Consider the following 17,870-nt stretch of genomic DNA (forward strand, 5'->3'; position numbering starts at 1 on the left):
ACGTGTTTAGAGATCGGTTTCAAAATTTATTACAGAAATGTATTTTTAGAAAAATCAATGACTTCACTTTGAAACTGCCGGTTACACTAATCGATTTTATCTTCAGAGGATACTTATGTGGGTGATCTATAATTAAATTTTGTGTAAATGAATATGTTTGTATATCTTTCACTCGGTACAAATTTTGTGATAAATAAAAGATCAAAAAATCTTTCTTTTGAAATAAATAATAAATTGTGTTGATTTGTATAAAAACAATGAATGATGGTTTAGATTTTTTTTATTAATAAATCATTGATTAAGTAAGTGATAAATAAGTAACCAATAGTTAAGAAGAAGAAAGTTTAGATGCAGATAACATTTAATTTATAAAGTTGAAGATGAAATAAAAACTGGATAAAGATTCATATTAGTTGAATGACAGTAAAAACTGGAAATCGATTAACTTATTTTATTTATAAGTTATTTATTTTATTAATTACATTAACAATATTAGTGAAAATGATCATGAATTAAACCCGACTGGTTACAGTAGGAAGCATGCCGTAGCCACGTATTAAAGAGGAGATCAATTTGATGCCAGTTCCTGTCAAACTGTGCTATTCTGGCATTTTTATTATAAAATTAACAAGTTATCACAATTAATGATCCAATGTCAATGATAAAATGAAGGAAATCATTGAATAGAACCCTTCTGAAGTATTTTAAGTTATTATAAAACATTAACTACATAATGGCTGCAAAATATGTCATGGATTTGAAATTTAAAGGCATTCGCAAATAAAATCCATTAGCAAATAAAAACATTAATTTATTTGTAACCGTATAAATCCGATGACACTAAGCCACCGGTTGTAAAGAGTGATAAGGAAAAAAAGTGTTAAGGTAACGGGAACCCGTATTCGACAAATACAGGTTCAAGTTTTTTATTTATATTTTGCAAAATGTCAGAGAAGCCAGTCAGTGTCAAACTGTTTGAAGAGCAAGGTGGACGTTAAACAAAGATATCATTAAATTCTCGTAAGTATCACTTTAATATATTACCTCAAGATATTTCTTGAACAAAATTAATATTTTTTCCTCATTTGTTCATGCATAAACTTTAAGAAGTTTTTTTGGTTTTTGTTACTTTATTACGCAGTAAATATAACCTTTACCTGTACGCTTAAAGAGGAATTATGCTATAAATTTACGTTTTTATATACTACGAGTATGTAGTACATATAAATATTAATCGGAATATTTAATAAGATAAAATTCAAATAATCGTCCAATTTAATAATATTGGTTATTATAATATATTAACGAAATAGTTTTAGACATATCTTACATTGGTGCTGTTTGATAAATTGAATTATTATTATTATTATAGTAATGATTAACATTGTTGTTATCTGTTTGTCAGTTTTGTTTATTTTTCGATTTCTAAATTTAAACTTTTACTTTAAACCTATGTACATAACAGCGTGACCTGAGAAAGTGTGTATTGTTAATAAATATAATCTGCAAATATGTTAGTTCAAAAGGTCATTGACATTACATACATTCAATTATGTAAATGTAGTCATTAATATACAATTTCTGGCTACTTAAAGAAATATTATATGAGTATTATAAGAAATGTAATACCAATTATTTATAAATTTATAATCCATCCATTATCATTAATTCTTCCTAATGTATATTACCGTTACGATATTCTTAAAAACGAAATATTTTCTAATATTATTATCATGAAAAGAATATTCATCTTATCCAAGGTTTTGAAATAGATACAGTTCTGTGGTTTGCGATTTATGTTACATTCATTGTAATGGAAAATAATTGGACGCGACTCCTTTTCAAATAAAAGATTCAAAATTAATTTCACCTACTTATTGCTTCGTCCCTGGTAACACACGTTATGTAATAATAAAGTTTTAGCTTCAAAATATCGTTGAACCTGTTTTGTTTTTAATAACTGAGATCATTTTTAGCCTAAAATCAAAGCTACTGATTACATTTGGGAATATATCGAATATTGCCTATGGTCAAATACGCAGTTTAATAAAATACACCGTCTGTAGGTGTGTTTAATAAACTGATAATATAAATAAACCTTCGGAGTCTCTGTTGATATATAAGCCCGTCTTAATAGTTTCCAATTAGTTTATCAATGCCAGCGTTATCTTTGTCTTTCGACGTAGTTTAAGCATATACCTGCACATATTATAGACGAATTAAAATATAAAAACCTAATAATGTTTTGATTGTTTAATGAAAGCGTTGTGTATTAAGAATCAATGTCGTAAACAGATTATTTGAATAAAATAAAGTGATAATTTTCATAGCGATATTTAAAATATATATTACTTCACCTAAAACAGGTTCTATTACATACGTATATCCAAATTTTTAAAGTTTTTGAAAATAAAACTATTATTGTCAGCATCATTTCAGCCGTATCCTCTTTTGGACAAAGGCACCTCCTAGAGATAGGTTTGCATTCTTTCCGACGACCTTAAAAAGGTCATCTATCCCACTAGTGGGTGAGACGTCTTACACTGCACTTGCTAGACCGTGTCACCTCTCTAGAACTTTAAGATCCCAGTGGCGTTCTCTTCTGTATGCCATGAAGCCTACCCATTTCAGCTTGCCAATTCGCTATTCAATGTTCTTTACTTTCGTATAATATGAATTTATGTCTATATCTTCACAAAACGAGTAAATTCATTACCACATATGATCTGATTAAGCTTGTAAGTTATCACATAGCTATAAAATCAAACAAAGAATCGATTTGAATATAGCAAGGATTTTGTTAAAAAAACATGCACATAAAAATCCCTTTCGTCGTTTTAAGCACTCTCTGAAACAAACAATGCCAAAAGTACTTTCAAAAACCAAAAAAAATATCGGTGCTTTTCTGTATTATGTATAATGAGAAGTATATATTCAATTATGTATTTCTCATGACAGATTTGAGGAAAACTTTCTGTAACTTATAAGGTAAAACTAGTTTTTGGTTACGGAAAGGAAAAAAAGACTTGAGCTGTAGTGGGATATACCTAAGTGTTAAGATATAAGGTAATAGAACAAACTTAAAAGATAAGTTATGTTTCTGTTTTTATTATAGTGTTTAATGGCGCTGTATTATTAAATGTTGTTTTGAGCCTACAATTATAGTGTTAACAAAACTGTTTATATCGCGGTTTCTGGAGTATTGCAGTTATTGTAATGATAATGGTTACTGGAATAATTTACTTTTAGTAATTTTTGATTTATTTGTTTTTATTGTTATTTGGTCAGTGAATGAAATGTTAAACACTCTTTACATCTTAAAACTTATTATATCAATTATTGTTAAGATTCACGGTCATGGATCGACCGTGTTTGAATCTAAGGATTAGGTATCTCTTAGAGAAAAATTTGACAACACATTATCTGTACATGTCTGATAATCTGGTGTTCTATGTGCATAGGAATGTGAATAAATTAACATATGATTACATAATGTTAAAATTAGAAATAAAGACATGCTTTTTATTTCTTTACGTTTCATACAATTAGTTATTCTCTTATGGGCAACTAAGTACGATATTATAAATACACTTTCGTGTAATATCTTTAGATGCCGTAATAAATTAAAAAACTTGTAAAAAATCTTAAAATGTGACATATTTCTTAAATGTTAAAAAGTGAGGAAATGCATTGTTCCCATATATTAAGAATGTGGCCAAAGTGTCTGCAAAAAACCGTCTAAGTTAGTAATAGGCTCTTCTTATATCAAGTTGCGTTAAGAATATTGCAAGCTTAAGTTGAAGGTTGCCGTTGCTATACCATACGAACCAACTTACGACATACTTTAATTTAATGCTTCAGATTCCAGTTTTTGTCACATTAAGTTCTTTTGGAATTTTCCATATAACTTACACAAGTGGTAGCTGAAAATGATCTTAATTTCGTAATATAAACAAAGATTAGCGATTGCTTTTATAAAAGGTTATTAGTTCTTAAAACTTTAAAGGAGTTTATATATGACTCACGTGATGCCAATTAACATATGGAACACTATCCAAAAATCAATATTTTCAGAAATAATATGTTATATAACGATAATAAGTTAAAAGAATTCGTTTTCAAAATTTACAATATATATTTTAATTAATCACATTAACTATCTGTCATTGTAGACTATAAAGCCAGACGTTATTGACCCATTCCAGCGAAACAAAATTAATGTTACGTATTTCAGAGTGATCACTTTACAAAGGTTAATTAGAAATAGGTGTAGAAACTATAAAGGTTTTTGCTGATAAATAAGCTATATATTCACCACTTTAAAGACCCTACATCTACACCTAAACCCAATCAGTCTGTATGTCAATATCGATACATATAGATTTTAAGTACCACTGAATATAAACCGAAATGTTGTATACTTGTTATATATAGTTTTTCCCATATAATAATAACTACATTCTCTTTCAGGTCATGGCTTATATTCAATTTTTCATTATGGCTGCCTCCGCATACATTGTGTTGGGCCAGCGACCTTTTTTCGCAGGCTCTCGGCCGATTGGTTACCCCGAAATAGAAAAGCCTTCCACACCTGCCGGTGAACTTGGCAATCGGTAAATATACCTTTAAAATTATTTACTATTTTCTTTATAATAAAGCCGTGCCTGTAATTATGTAAACTAACACCGAGCTTTGAGCACTAGCAGACGATTCACATGTATGTGAACGTAAAAAGCTCTAACAGGCTAGGTACACATCTGGGAAATAATAAATTGGCAGACATTAAATTGTGACATCGTCATTTATCAGAAACAAATGAACTTTTAATAAAATAATAATAAAAAATTGCATGATTAATGATAACATTAGAACAACTTTTAAGTTCCAAACCCAGCATAGTAATAATCAAATGTCAATTAAAATAAAAAAATACATTCCAAAAAAGAAACAAAATATGATTACTTAGGTTTAAATTAATTCCGAAAAATTATGTTACTCTTTATGTAAAATCTCGCTCGCACCCTTTGTTATCCTATTTAATCAATAGTATATACAAGATGCAAATGCAAAAAAAAATATATATATTTAAATGTGAATCAAATATTCAAGCCAATTTTTTACACCTAACTGCAAATCGAAACCAGTTTACTCGTCATGGCTCCGAAGCACTCCAACACATGTCCTTTTGTGCTCGAGGGTACCAATAAACTAACCTCCAAGGAAGCAACCATTTCATAAATGTTTTATAAAAGCATGTTTTACTTCATTTCTATTTTCCTGTTGTATTAATATTCAAGAAACTTTGTCATGGTAACATTCCAAGTTTATAATGACACATAGTATGCTTTGCTTACTCAATAAAACTCATCAAAAAAAAATAAGTCTGCACGTCCTCAAATAAAGAATACATTCTTCGAATGTAAATAACAATTTTTTTTCTAAGAAACAGCATATCTTACAGCTCAGCACATAACTTTGTTTACTACGTGTAAAATCTAGAATACTTCAATGCGAATTTTCTCATGGCACTAACCATAAATTTATTGTTTTTATATAATGGTAATACGTATGCGACTTGTTTGAAACGCCAATAAAAATTGAACAAAAAATTCGACATAATCCGTTAACATTTTGTTTTAATTATTAATTTGTTATATTTGTTACAATAATATTACTACTTGGTTAGGCTGCGCACTGTTTAAAAAAAACACGCATCATGTATGCTTACAAACCTAAACAACAATAATCAAATTGATCAGAATCTAAGTAGTACAAAGTTATAGAAAGTTATAGTTATGCTAAACAAAAATGAATTTAAAGCTATGACAAACAATATGACGTAGATTCCCATAAATAATATACTACTAATATATAAGAATTGAAATCACCATTATTTCAGCCGTAGGATGTTCACTGCTGAAAATAAGCCTTCTTTATAGATTTTTAATATGACCGGTTAGATGTGTTCTTTGTTAAACGTCTACTGACGAACTTTACATTGTCGTTCTACGCTACGCATGTCGATCTGTGGTCATTACACCAAAACTATAAGGTCACAGCAGCCATCAGTTTCGTGTGGTATGTGGCCTGCTTCCGAACACTAACTTTGCAATCTGCTGGGCTGTGTATATAACAGTCTTCTCTATCACTCATTGAGTGGCTGTGTCCGACATGAGAGAATACCTTTTAACGCCGTAAGTCATCATTAATAACACATATTGGTTGTTGAATAATTAACTTAAACGTAAATTATGTGTTCTCATTCCAGATTTGGTGATGGTACAACTCAAAGGTTGCCGCTAGAAGCTCTAGGCGATAGAGATCTGGTAGATCGCCTTAGTAAACTACCGATCGACAAGCAGCCGTTCTGGTTCATCAACTGGCAAGCGCTCGAAGCTCACCGTCAACAGCCGCAAACCTATCCGTTGAGACCGAATCCTTTCGCCGAGAACCCAATTCTTGTAAATAAACCTGGATCGAATAACGCTAATACTGTGCCCAACGGTGATCTCGGAAATAGAAGCGGTGACTCAAACAGTAGCGCCAAAGGACAGGCAGTTGTCACTTCGCAAACAACCTCAACAATCACCTCCAAGCCACAACCGAGCAGCGACAAGCAGTCAGTACATTCATCTAACAAAGATCAAGTAGCATCGGGAAAGTCGTAAATCAATAGAAAATATATTATATTTTAAGTGTTTATTATTATTTACACATTGTTGTAATTATATATAACACAATGAAAATGCATACTCAAAGTAATAAAACACATTATATTGACTTTTTAAATAAATAAACCCTTATTTAATTACTAAGCGTATACTTACAGCGAAGGTTTTAAGACACCGTTTAAATAAAGAAAATAGTAAAACGTAATCAGAAGATAATCATGTACATGACTAAAAACATTTTTTCCTGTATTAAACAATTACATCGCTTCTAAAAAAATGAAATGTCATGAAATCAAGAACTGGATTTATCCAGAAATTACTAATGAATGTAACGGTATTTATAGAGGCAAATTATTTCGAATATAACTCCTTTTTTCTAATTATTAAGAATACTAACTGCTGCTTTAACATGTCCTAATTGTAGCAGCTGCTATAACTCTCTCTCTCTTGTTGAAATTGACTTTAAGAGCCTTGGATAATGAGAGGAAAAAAGGAACAAGAAAAAGCGAGGATGCGGAGACCATATAGTTAAAACTAACTGACAATTTAAAAATGAGTTACGTAAAGAATTAATTACCAAATATCCATCAACAATTATACACAAATACATTATTATTAAAAATAATTGCATAGTAAATCAAATTTAAATGAAAGATGTAGTTTGTGGTTAAAAGAATAGATACACAAAATTATAAAGTATCAATTTTTGTGCACATGACTCGATTAGTCAAGAACTTTCAATATAAAAATAATACAAAAATGTATTAAAATAACAGAATTTCACTCATTAAACGGTTTATATTGCCACGAGTGTCTTAATTTGGCACGGTTTACCTCTACAATAGAGTTATGACGTTACGAAAATCGACCAAAATTTTCAAAAATGTTTCAAGTATATGTCCACTAATATTTATTACATATAAAAAATATTGTAAAACTGTTTTACATATCGTATTTAGTACAAAAATATGACTGTAGATTTGGTCAAGTATATATATGGAGCTCATCACAGCCCAAATGCTTATTCATATTACAAAAATATATAACGTAAATAATGAAGTATATGGTTTTAGATGTTTTTGATGGTTTGGCGTAGCCATAAGGGACAGAAAATACTCACATTCCAATTCATTATTTGTCATGAATTTACAACCATTTATAGACTTTTTAAAATCCAATATTTGTCACACCATTGAGATTCAAAGTTACAGTGCTTTTAATTAAAAATGTAGCAATTTACTTTCCACTAGGTTACTGTAGTTTACCTTAGTGGTAGTATTAATTATTAGAACTATGTTTTTCGTCTACAAACGGTAGTGATAAAACATTTCATGCTTTGAAACATTGTTTATGAAAAAAAAAAAAAAAACAAATCGAGAAAGAATACCACATTACAAAACAGTTAAACACAGTGACTAATAGAAAAAAATGTCTTAAATTGGAATCTGTCTTTAAGGAAATAAAGGAATTTAAACATACGGAATAATAGTTCTGGAATACATACGAAATACTATAATGCAATACATTTGGTTTTAAAGTAGTAAAAGCCTATATTATGTAGTAACAAACCAAACACATGAGCAAAAACTCATAAGTACAAAAATCACAAAAAAAAACACTCCTTTAAAAATAAAACAATAATTCCTCTTAATATCGTCCTCAAGAATTGCGATAAAATAAAAAATATATATACATTTTAAATTACACTTACAATACTACAACAGCTTATGTCTGCATTGACAAACTTATTGTTTTTCGGGACAAGAATTGACGAAACCATACGGCTTTAAAGATGGCATACCACATAGTCAACTTGTGACCAAACCTTCTAAAACAATATGGCATAAAAGTGTAGCCAGTATTTTTAAATCATGAATAAAAAAACAAACATAAATTTCCCAACTTAAGTTAATTAACAATTTTGAAATGTTCAAATTACAAATGACATTAAACATTCCAAAATTATGTAATAAATGCATTAACTTGTAGCAAAGCGCATTATTAATCTGTGCACTTCGCCTATCAATAATTATAGCATGCAAGTTTATAATTTTGGTGAAATAATACTAAATTTAATAGAAATGTTGTTCAAAAAAGGAACGTCTCAAAATGTATCGTTAAGTTTTATTGTATTTAATAAAAAGAAAACAATTGTAGCCAATTTCTGGTTGGCTAAATAAATAAAGATAAATAACTTATTTAGAACTGGTTTTAGCAACGAAATACAAACAGTGTTAACGAACATTTCCAGGCTCAAGTTACATTCTGGGTTTTAAAAACAACCTGCAACGTAAATGGTCAACTTGCTCCAAAAGTGATTTTCCTTTAACATTACCGCGCGATGAGTAATTCTAATGACGTCAACAATATGGCGGATAAACCAAGTGATATCTTAGTGGCAGAATTCGTTTTCTTGACGCCATTCGTGAGCCTCACGCTTTTGTAGTGGCAGGATTTTTCGGATGCGTCGTTATTCGTCAGTTCAGAAAAATTTGGATAATTCTGGATTTGTATAGGCTGCGAAAAAATAATGATACTTTTATATATAATAATATTTTTATTAATTCATACTATTTCTATTTTTAAAATAGCAAGTAGATATAATTTGAAAAATAAGCTCTACATATAATTTATATTTTTATAATGAAAAATTATTCTAGAAATAATAATTATTAAATCTGAAAAAAAAACAGAACTTACAACTCCCCAAGAGTCATCGTTCTTCTTACAGAAGGTCATATGCATTCCTCGGGACAGCGTCTTCTCAATCTGTTCAGTTAACAGTGGCTCGGACCAGGGCATCTCGTTCAAATGAGCCATGAAAGTCTTATTGCGGAATTCCAGGGGCTCTTTTATCACGAGCTCCTCTGAAAAAACAGATAGTCATATTTAAATACTGAAATATAATCAATTAACATAGTACTAGTGGCATTTTTGGCTGAAATATGTCGAAAAGCTAGTAATTCGAATGGCGTCGACAGATGGCTCTAGTAGTAAATAAATAAATACAATAATAAAGATTCGACATATATAATTTGTTTTAATGCTATATTAGCAACACCCTCAAACCGTTGCCGGTGTTATTTCGTAAAATACAGTTTCAGTTGTTCTTTAGTCGGCAAAATGAATAATCGTATTAAATTTTAAGTCCCCATATGGTTCCACATATATCGTAATATCTCTATATCTAGTGATGTTATATAAGTATTTATTACAAATTTAATTCTAATTTGGTACCTTTTTTAAACATTTACACCTATAACCAATCATTCAGTATAGCTATGAAATCGTATATTCGCCTTATATTTTTAATACTAAGCAACGCCGCATTCATTCTACTCACTTTTAGATATGAAGTAACGTCTTAATTTACAATAATTTTAGTCAATAACTTTGGTAAGTCTTTAACTAATATTTTTGGGTGCCATAAGATTGATCACGGTAAGGCTCATAATATTGTACTCACTTATAGATGTAAAAAAGCCGATTTAAAACGTTTAAAACCAAAAGTGGCGGTTTAAAACCCCAAATAAATCTTTTTAAACGGTTTAAAACTCGCCTACTAAAATATAAGAACAGTGTTTTTACACATCATTATCGACAATACTTGGTCTTGTGTTAGTTACCTATGCAGTTTATACCTATGTAGGTAAGTATATTACATATAAAGTACTATAATTATAAAGAAACAATATTACATACAATAGATTAAAATATGTACCTAAATCATAAAGAAATTTTGGATAGGAGTTTTGACCTTTATTTGCAAGTAGTTAAGGTCTACTCAAAGGTCCACTCCTCAATTTCTATTCAAAGAGTTTGCCGACAGAGAGCCACCGCCGACTGCTATGCACACACACAGTCTGTCAAGAAAGTCGTGAAAGGAAATAAAGTGTTGCCATATTTAATTTTAGGACAGAAATGTCAGTCAGTTTTACAAAGATAGTGGCGCCTCATAAATTTTCATGACTTTCTTGACTGTATGATCATCATGTTGTCGAGTGGACTGTGCAAGATTAGCCAGTTTTTTACTTTCAAGAAAAAGTCGGGTACCTAATAATCTAATTTTATAACAGCTCATTAAATTTTAGTTATTTAGTAATGTTTGGCATATTTGGTACGAGTACCTTTATATTGGATCCAAATTTGTACATTTTTTTACAATACTGGCAACATGTCCGCACGCAACACGCTATGTATGTGTGTGTGTTCGGGTGTGGAGTAGGCGAGCTGGCAACGTTGCATCTTGACGTCCCTCCGCGTGAGAAGTGCAAGTGTGTGAGTTTGGTTTTAAACCGAATGAAACTGATTGATAAATCTTTTCAAATAACCAATATAGTTAACTAGGTAATAGTTTTTCAACTTAGCTAGGTAATGTCTACGCTTGGAATAGATAATGTGTTTATATTTAAGAAAAACATAGTCGTCAACACTAAACGTTTAAAATCGAAAAAAATGGGTTTTTTCGGTTTTAAACGGTTTTTTTCGTTTTAAACCGATTGGTTTAATTCGTTTTAAACCGGCCTTACATCTATATACTCACTCATAAATCCAACTGCTTGATCATCACCTTCCTCACCGCCGATTTGGTCTTTAACGATGTCTAAAGGTAGAGGCAGATACTCGACGTACCTGTGGGGAAATACTAATTTAAGCAGATAAAAAAAAATTATACGTATCGATATGTTTCATTAAGTTATGTATCATTTATAATTTCAATCGTAGAACGTTCACTACTGGACGTAGGTCTACTCTATAGATATCCAATAGAACCGGTGGAAAGCGGCTTTGAAAAAGATTTTTCCGACGACTGTAATAAGGTGATCTGTCCGTTTCCGCTTCAGAATCTTTTGAACCTGGGGTCATCTATTCTACAAGCTTCATGGCCTGCTTTGTTTCAACTTATCAATCAGCTAAGCTATGCCGGTTAATTTAATCTATCTACGGATATCATTGCTGATTTGATCTCATAGACAAAATCCCGAACACAGCACTTTCCATGTCTCGTTAATGCGACTGAAAGCTTACCAATACAGCCCTATATTATGTGTACAAATATTCATTTATTTATTAGTGTTATTATCCACATAGGATCACTTAAGGACGCAATGAGAGGAATTATATAAAACCCAATTTGGTAGAAAATATGATCATATTGAACTCTCCTATAAAACATGCTTCAACTTAAAGCTACGAGGATTCAAAACGCGCCTTGAGCTCACATCAAGCACAGACAGGTTTGCTTTAATTGTAGTCTCGTCTACAATATTCTTAATACAATTTTACAGTAGAGTAATTCATTTCTAAGCTCTTTTATGACTTACAAATATCTTTCATAGTGTTAAAAGATTAGATATGCATTTCTTAAATTACATGATAGTTTAACAATATTATACGGAAGTGTATTGTCAAATTAAAATATTAGTTAATGATGATAAGAAAATATGTAACTATACTTACGACGAAGAAAGGAAGATGTTTTCAACTTGCATCATGTTGACACCATAAAACTCTTTAACGCCGAACGTTTCGAAGAATTCCTTCGCTGGAGTCATAGAGTAGCAACCAGCGAGTTGAGTCCGTGGATAGTACAAAACGAACGAAAGGCACATTTCCTATAACAGAAAAATAGTTTGCAATCAGTGACATCTATTGTATTCAATTGTATTTAAAAATTGTGTATGATTTTTTTTTTGGAAACACATTTACTGTGTTCTATTTATTTTGGTAATTGTATACAATTTTTGATATCTTTAGAAAATGTAAAATATATTAAACATAAGAGCTATATTAATACGATAAGTTTTATTTAAGCGACATCTTGTGGCTTTGATTGGGACCACGAGAATATTTTTTTTCTCTTTCGTTAAGACATGTTATTGTAATGCGTTATAATTTGTACAATGCAGGCCATTAATGTAGATGACGTGAATTTACAAAGCGCATATCCGACAACTAATTTGTGATAATCAAATAAATTGAATTCTCTACCGACAAGTTTACGATGTTTATATATACCAACGAGTTTTGAGCTATTTTAGCTGTATCGCCTGAATATACAATGACGGTTAAAGACCATGTGGAAGGTCACCTATCCGCTAGTGTAATAAAGTGAAGTCAATAATAGTATTCCTTATTTCTACTACTTTGAGAAAAGAAGAGAATAGGATGACATGGAAACGGCTTTTTATCAATTTCATAAGAATGCTTGAAAATGGACACGACCTTCAGAAAATAAGGAATAACCGCGAAGAAGAATCACAACATTAATTCGCCATAAAATTCTTTGCTGGAGAAATACATTTGAGTATTTCCTGTATAAACCATTAACCAGTATAGTAAAGTATAGTAGTATTAGTTTTATATTATTAGCTTTAAACAAACAACAATAATAAAACATAGCTATATCATGTGTGCAGTATCAATAATGTTATATACTATTATTCAATTAATTATGAACTTTAGAATATATAATACTAACCTGGCTTGCTGAGTAACCTCCTAATATAGGTTTGTCTCTAGAGGTACTGTCATAAGTGCATTCCGTTATTAAAGTATCTCCTTTTAAAAACTTTCTACCGCCGGGTACGATCCGGGATTGTTGATAACGGGCATCATACGAATTTTCCTGTCGAAAACAAATTACATTAACATTGTATCAGAGTCATCTAGTGGTGAATATTAACAATAAAGCAAGGACTTTCGTAGCCAATAACTGTTGGGAATTTTAATTAGTAATCATTTAACAAGATGACGTTAATATACGTTTCGTGTACAGTTTTAATACAAAATATTAAAAATTTAGATCAACAGTAATTTAACACTATAGGATCACCAATTAAAAATATTGGTCAAAAATCAATTCCCAAAAGGCGAAATTATTTCAGTAGAGCATGAAATAGAGCTACTGCCTATTGGTTAAAAAAAAAAATATCGTGAATAAAGTACGCCCTAAAAATGTTGTAAAATCTAAGAAAAAACTTGTTTACCTCTGACACTCTAGGCAGTTCATCATTTCCTCTAATATGCTTCAAAGTGATTTTCTTAGCAGTGGCATGGGCATGAAGTAGTACTGACACTATAGTAATACCATCATCAGGAATCATCTGAAATCCGACCAAAAGTAACAAGGTAAACATTATTAGTACTTTTACCTTTTCCATACTATGGTTGTCTGGATGACATTGCCTTGTGTGATAAGACCGCCCATTGTACTTTTTTTGTATATTATTGTAAAACTTATTAAATGTATCCTAACATGTACAACAAAGAATATTAAAAAAATAAACTTTAAGTACCGTAGATAATAATCAATTTGTTTAATGTACAGTGGATCATTTAATTTAACCAAAGCTAATAGCAACCGACGAAGGAGGTCGCACTGAAAATGACTGCCCCATTACTTTCCCTCTTGATTGCCATTGCGTCAGCTCGATGGTCTACCAACACGGTAATGAAAATACGTGGCGGCCCGGTCTTAGTATTCCTAGAGAACTGTCGATCGCTGCTGTCTAGAATGAGATCTAGGCTCTTTGCGTAAACGTAAGGTGGAATCTATAAATACCAGTAAGGTAACAGTGATTTTTCGTCATAAAATTTAAATACACCTTTTATGCGCACGCGAAATAGTCATAATAAATAAAATAATATAATCTTTTAGGCTGAGCTTACACTACGAATTTATTATTACGAATAAAGTGATTGAAGCAATCAAAAAGAAAAGTGTAACACAGCAATGTGAGAAGAATGGTAGAGACTAGTGTAAAAAGGTTCTACTAGATAAACACGTCTGACGACAATTCATAGTGTTGTAAAAAAGTTACTACAAAACAATGTTTATTGCATTAATATTGAAATAATGTTAATGCTTTTTAACACAGACACAGGCGGCATTTAATTGGCCAGAAGCGAGATTTTCAAGACTCATGCCACAGAACCTCAATATTATTACAAATATTTCTTAAAAATGTTGTCTTGTCTACGACTTGGACCACGTCATGACCACAAGCTGGTAGACGCAGCGTGGGTAGACTGCCTACTTTTTTAATTATGTCACCATCTGAACCTCTACCGCCTGATGGCAGTCTTTTCTTCTTAATTACAATTTTTTCACATAATTTATTTACTTAATAATCTTATAATTAATTGATTGGTATAAGCATTATCACATTTATATTACATGCCTATTTATCACAATTTTTATATATTTTTTTGACAATTCTCTTATTGTTTATATTTTAATTTTTATTTTACTGTATTTCTTTTCTGTTTAATTTATACATTACTTCAGTCCTCGTACTAGGTCGACCAAGAAGCAAGCAGCGCAATACCGGTCATCGTGACGATCTTTGTGGGATATGTGGTCTATGCTCTGCAGTGGGTGTTAATCGGCTGGTATTGTGATGACGATAAATAAGTGGTAATAATGCTTGATAGGTTTGCCTTTTTGGTCCTTGAAAAATGCAGTTTGCGCCAGATTTAAAGACGTTGAGCACAGAAGGCTCTAAATCTTACGATGTTTAGGCTTTGAGGCTTGCTGGGGTAGGCTTCAGTTAAAGAATATAATTACCGTGTTAGTGCATTCGGAGCCGCATATACCGACGGTGCGATAGTGCCGCTGCTTAGGTGGTATCACATGGAGAGCAGATACGCCAATACCAGCCCCCAGTAACGCGGCGTCGTGTGCCCGCAAACGTGGCGTATAGTGTATTCTCATACCGGAGCTGTCGAGTACTGAAGTTAACAATGGATTAGTTAAATTTTTTTTATGAAATAATATTTATCTTTATTCTAGTAAGCAAAAAGTCAATGTAGTTAATCTTTGAATGAGCTATCGGTTCAAAATGCTGATCTGCTGAGAAGAGTTGCTCACTAATTGTTGGTTATTATGCAGTGGACTATTATTCTCTACCGGCCTCAGAATTTGATTTAGAAAGTTAAGTTCACAGTAAACGCATGCCTTCGAACGCAACAGTTAATCGGGAACAACTTCGTTAATAATAGAGCGTGTCTACTTCAGCGGTATGTATATTTAATCATTTTTAATAAAAAATATATCAGGAATAGTATAGAACGAGAACACGTATTCATCATTTATCTTTCACCTCCTTGTACATACAAAGCAACTCTGGCTTAGTAGTTAATATAGTGATTAACGATAATTAGGTTACATTTTTCTCTTAAAATATAGATAAGAAGGTTCAAATCTTCTAATTAAGTCGAACTTAGCTAATCTTAAATATTTCATTCACACCTACCTTCATGCGGAGCTTGATTATCAAAATGAACTTCAAGCATGTAGTACGCCGCCCCTCCTTGCTTCCCTATCGGAATGCCTACGTTCTCGGGGAGGAATTCGCCTGAAATATATTTATATAGTAATTAATAAGCTAATTTAAAACTTATTGCAAAGAACAACGGTTTATTATTCACCGAACAATTTTTTAACGATCCAATTTGTTAAATAATAATAAGATTTGAAGCATACTACATTTTTAATTCAATCATTTAGATTAGATGTTATAAAATTAAATCCATAAAGGGGCCGCAGGTCACTCCGAGCTAGCGGGGGATATCTAGTTCATACATAGAGTAACAATATATACCTTTAGATCCCATAGCCCATGCTGCGATAGGAGAGGCACAGATAGACCATTCAGAAGGCTTCGTCGGTCCATAAAACCCAGGGCCGTCTGACCACTCGTTCCACATGTAAACATCAGGGTCGTCAGCACATTCGTACAGCACCATATGGTGGACAGGTGATGGGCTGTTCTTTTCCAAGACAGGAAACCCGTTCTTAATGGGTCGACTGTCTATAATGGGTTCGTAACCAATCATGTGATGTTTCTGTGACAACGTGGGCGCCTTGAAGATTTTACACCAAAATTGTGTTGCCATTACATGTGGGATTTTTAACTGAAATTAAAAAAAAATATATACACTTATTTAAAATAATGCTGAAGTTCGGCTTGTAATATTCTGATCTATGAGAAAGAATCCTATTTATAGTTAGAGTATCAACGCTGATAGGATCTTAATTCTTCAAGCAATCTGAATTATTAGTAGTTAATAAATCTTTGCTTCTAAGATGTTTCAGTTTCCTCTTTATGTGATATGTGTAGCGGGTACGATACATTAATTGATAGCAAATTAGCTATACATAAGGTTAAGTTAGGTTAGGTAATTCGTTGGATGCGCACAACGTAATACCGGACATTGCGGCGATGTTTGGTGGAGGTCTATACATTCTAGTGGGCATGTAACAACTAAGAAGAAGAAAAAGAGATGTACATTCACTCCTTCAATGCTCTTACATTTAAAACCAATCACCCTGTATATACAGTGACGACTAGAATACAACGTTCACTTGATTGTAAATGATACGCTTAATAATAGTTAAAAGCAAAGCTTTCTTTTTACTCTCCACTTTAAAAGGTTAAAGAGTAATTGAATTCAAAAGCCATACTTACTCCGTTTAGCCTTACGTCCCACTGTTTCAAAGAAACATCTTCAGGTTTAGATAAAGGTTGAAGTAGCCGTAACGGTCTTGTTCCACTTTGTACGTGCTTCGGCAAATCTCCGTCTGATCCGTTTGGTCCGAGAGCCCAGAGGATTTGTGTAGTGTCTTCCTATAAAGAAAAATATTTTCAATATATTATTTACCTTATTAGATTTAAACACATTTCAATCAGTCTAAAAATTTAAATTTTAAATGGAAAGTAAATGTAATACACGGTAATTAGATATAGGTGTAAAAGCTTTAAAAAATGCGGATAATTATATCGAAAAAGCTTTCACACCTATTTCCAATCACAGTGTATAAAGTGATCACTTTTAACTATGTTGAATTGATTTATTTCTTTTATTGGAATGCGACAGGTCAACACATGTGGCAATACAAAGTCTGCAATTACGTCTGCAGTTTTAATATGTAGTTATCAGTATGTTACTAACGCTATTTTTTTTTTGAAAATATTATTACGTTATCTATTATTTCTGAAACCATTGACATTTGGTTTAGGTATAGGTAGGATGGGTAGGATTTTCATTTTTGGTTCTAAAAATTTTACTAACTACTTTTCAAATGAACAAATAAATAACATATTCATATTCCTTTAGCATTGCCCAAAATGGTAAAATTAGAGAATATATGTGTTTCTACTGTATTCTCCGGACAGAATTACTATAATATAGCCT

At 31.5% G+C, this 17,870-nt stretch overlaps 2 protein-coding genes across 2 annotated transcripts in view; one reads left to right on the forward strand and one right to left on the reverse strand.

Moving 5' to 3' along the window:
- The first annotated feature begins 955 nt into the window (after positions 1–955).
- On the forward strand, positions 956–6,948 carry LOC137918830 (uncharacterized). Its single transcript, XM_068761748.1, has 3 exons — positions 956–1,020; positions 4,471–4,613; positions 6,269–6,948. The coding sequence occupies exons 2-3, from the start codon at positions 4,474–4,476 to the stop codon at positions 6,666–6,668; spliced, it is 540 nt and encodes a 179-aa protein (XP_068617849.1). The 5' UTR covers positions 956–1,020; positions 4,471–4,473; the 3' UTR covers positions 6,669–6,948.
- LOC137918831 (MOXD1 homolog 1-like) overlaps positions 6,815–17,870 on the reverse strand; it is a 92,556-nt gene continuing 81,500 nt past the window's right edge. Inside the window, exons 4-13 of the mRNA XM_068761750.1 lie at positions 17,144–17,302; positions 16,277–16,589; positions 15,929–16,030; positions 15,241–15,404; positions 13,661–13,777; positions 13,153–13,299; positions 12,132–12,286; positions 11,215–11,303; positions 9,372–9,538; positions 6,815–9,188 (exon numbers count right to left, since the gene is read on the reverse strand). Of these exons, the coding sequence (XP_068617851.1) occupies positions 9,003–9,188; positions 9,372–9,538; positions 11,215–11,303; positions 12,132–12,286; positions 13,153–13,299; positions 13,661–13,777; positions 15,241–15,404; positions 15,929–16,030; positions 16,277–16,589; positions 17,144–17,302 (1,599 nt within the window). The 3' untranslated portion in view covers positions 6,815–9,002. The remainder of the gene's footprint in view (positions 9,189–9,371; positions 9,539–11,214; positions 11,304–12,131; positions 12,287–13,152; positions 13,300–13,660; positions 13,778–15,240; positions 15,405–15,928; positions 16,031–16,276; positions 16,590–17,143; positions 17,303–17,870) is intronic.

Source organism: Battus philenor, unplaced genomic scaffold (genome assembly GCF_028537555.1).
Source record: "Battus philenor isolate CCGP_79_NKW_IND1 unplaced genomic scaffold, ilBatPhil1.0.hap1 SCAF_15, whole genome shotgun sequence".
Classification (NCBI taxonomy): domain Eukaryota; kingdom Metazoa; phylum Arthropoda; class Insecta; order Lepidoptera; family Papilionidae; genus Battus; species Battus philenor.

Bases quoted from the DNA above. Each gene is read 5' to 3' on its own strand.
- LOC137918830 (XM_068761748.1), top strand. From the start codon at position 4,474: ATGGCTTATATTCAATTTTTCATTATGGCTGCCTCCGCATACATTGTG. The intron at 4,614-6,268 runs GTAAATATACCT...TTCTCATTCCAG, and splicing joins GCCGGTGAACTTGGCAATCG to ATTTGGTGATGGTACAACTC.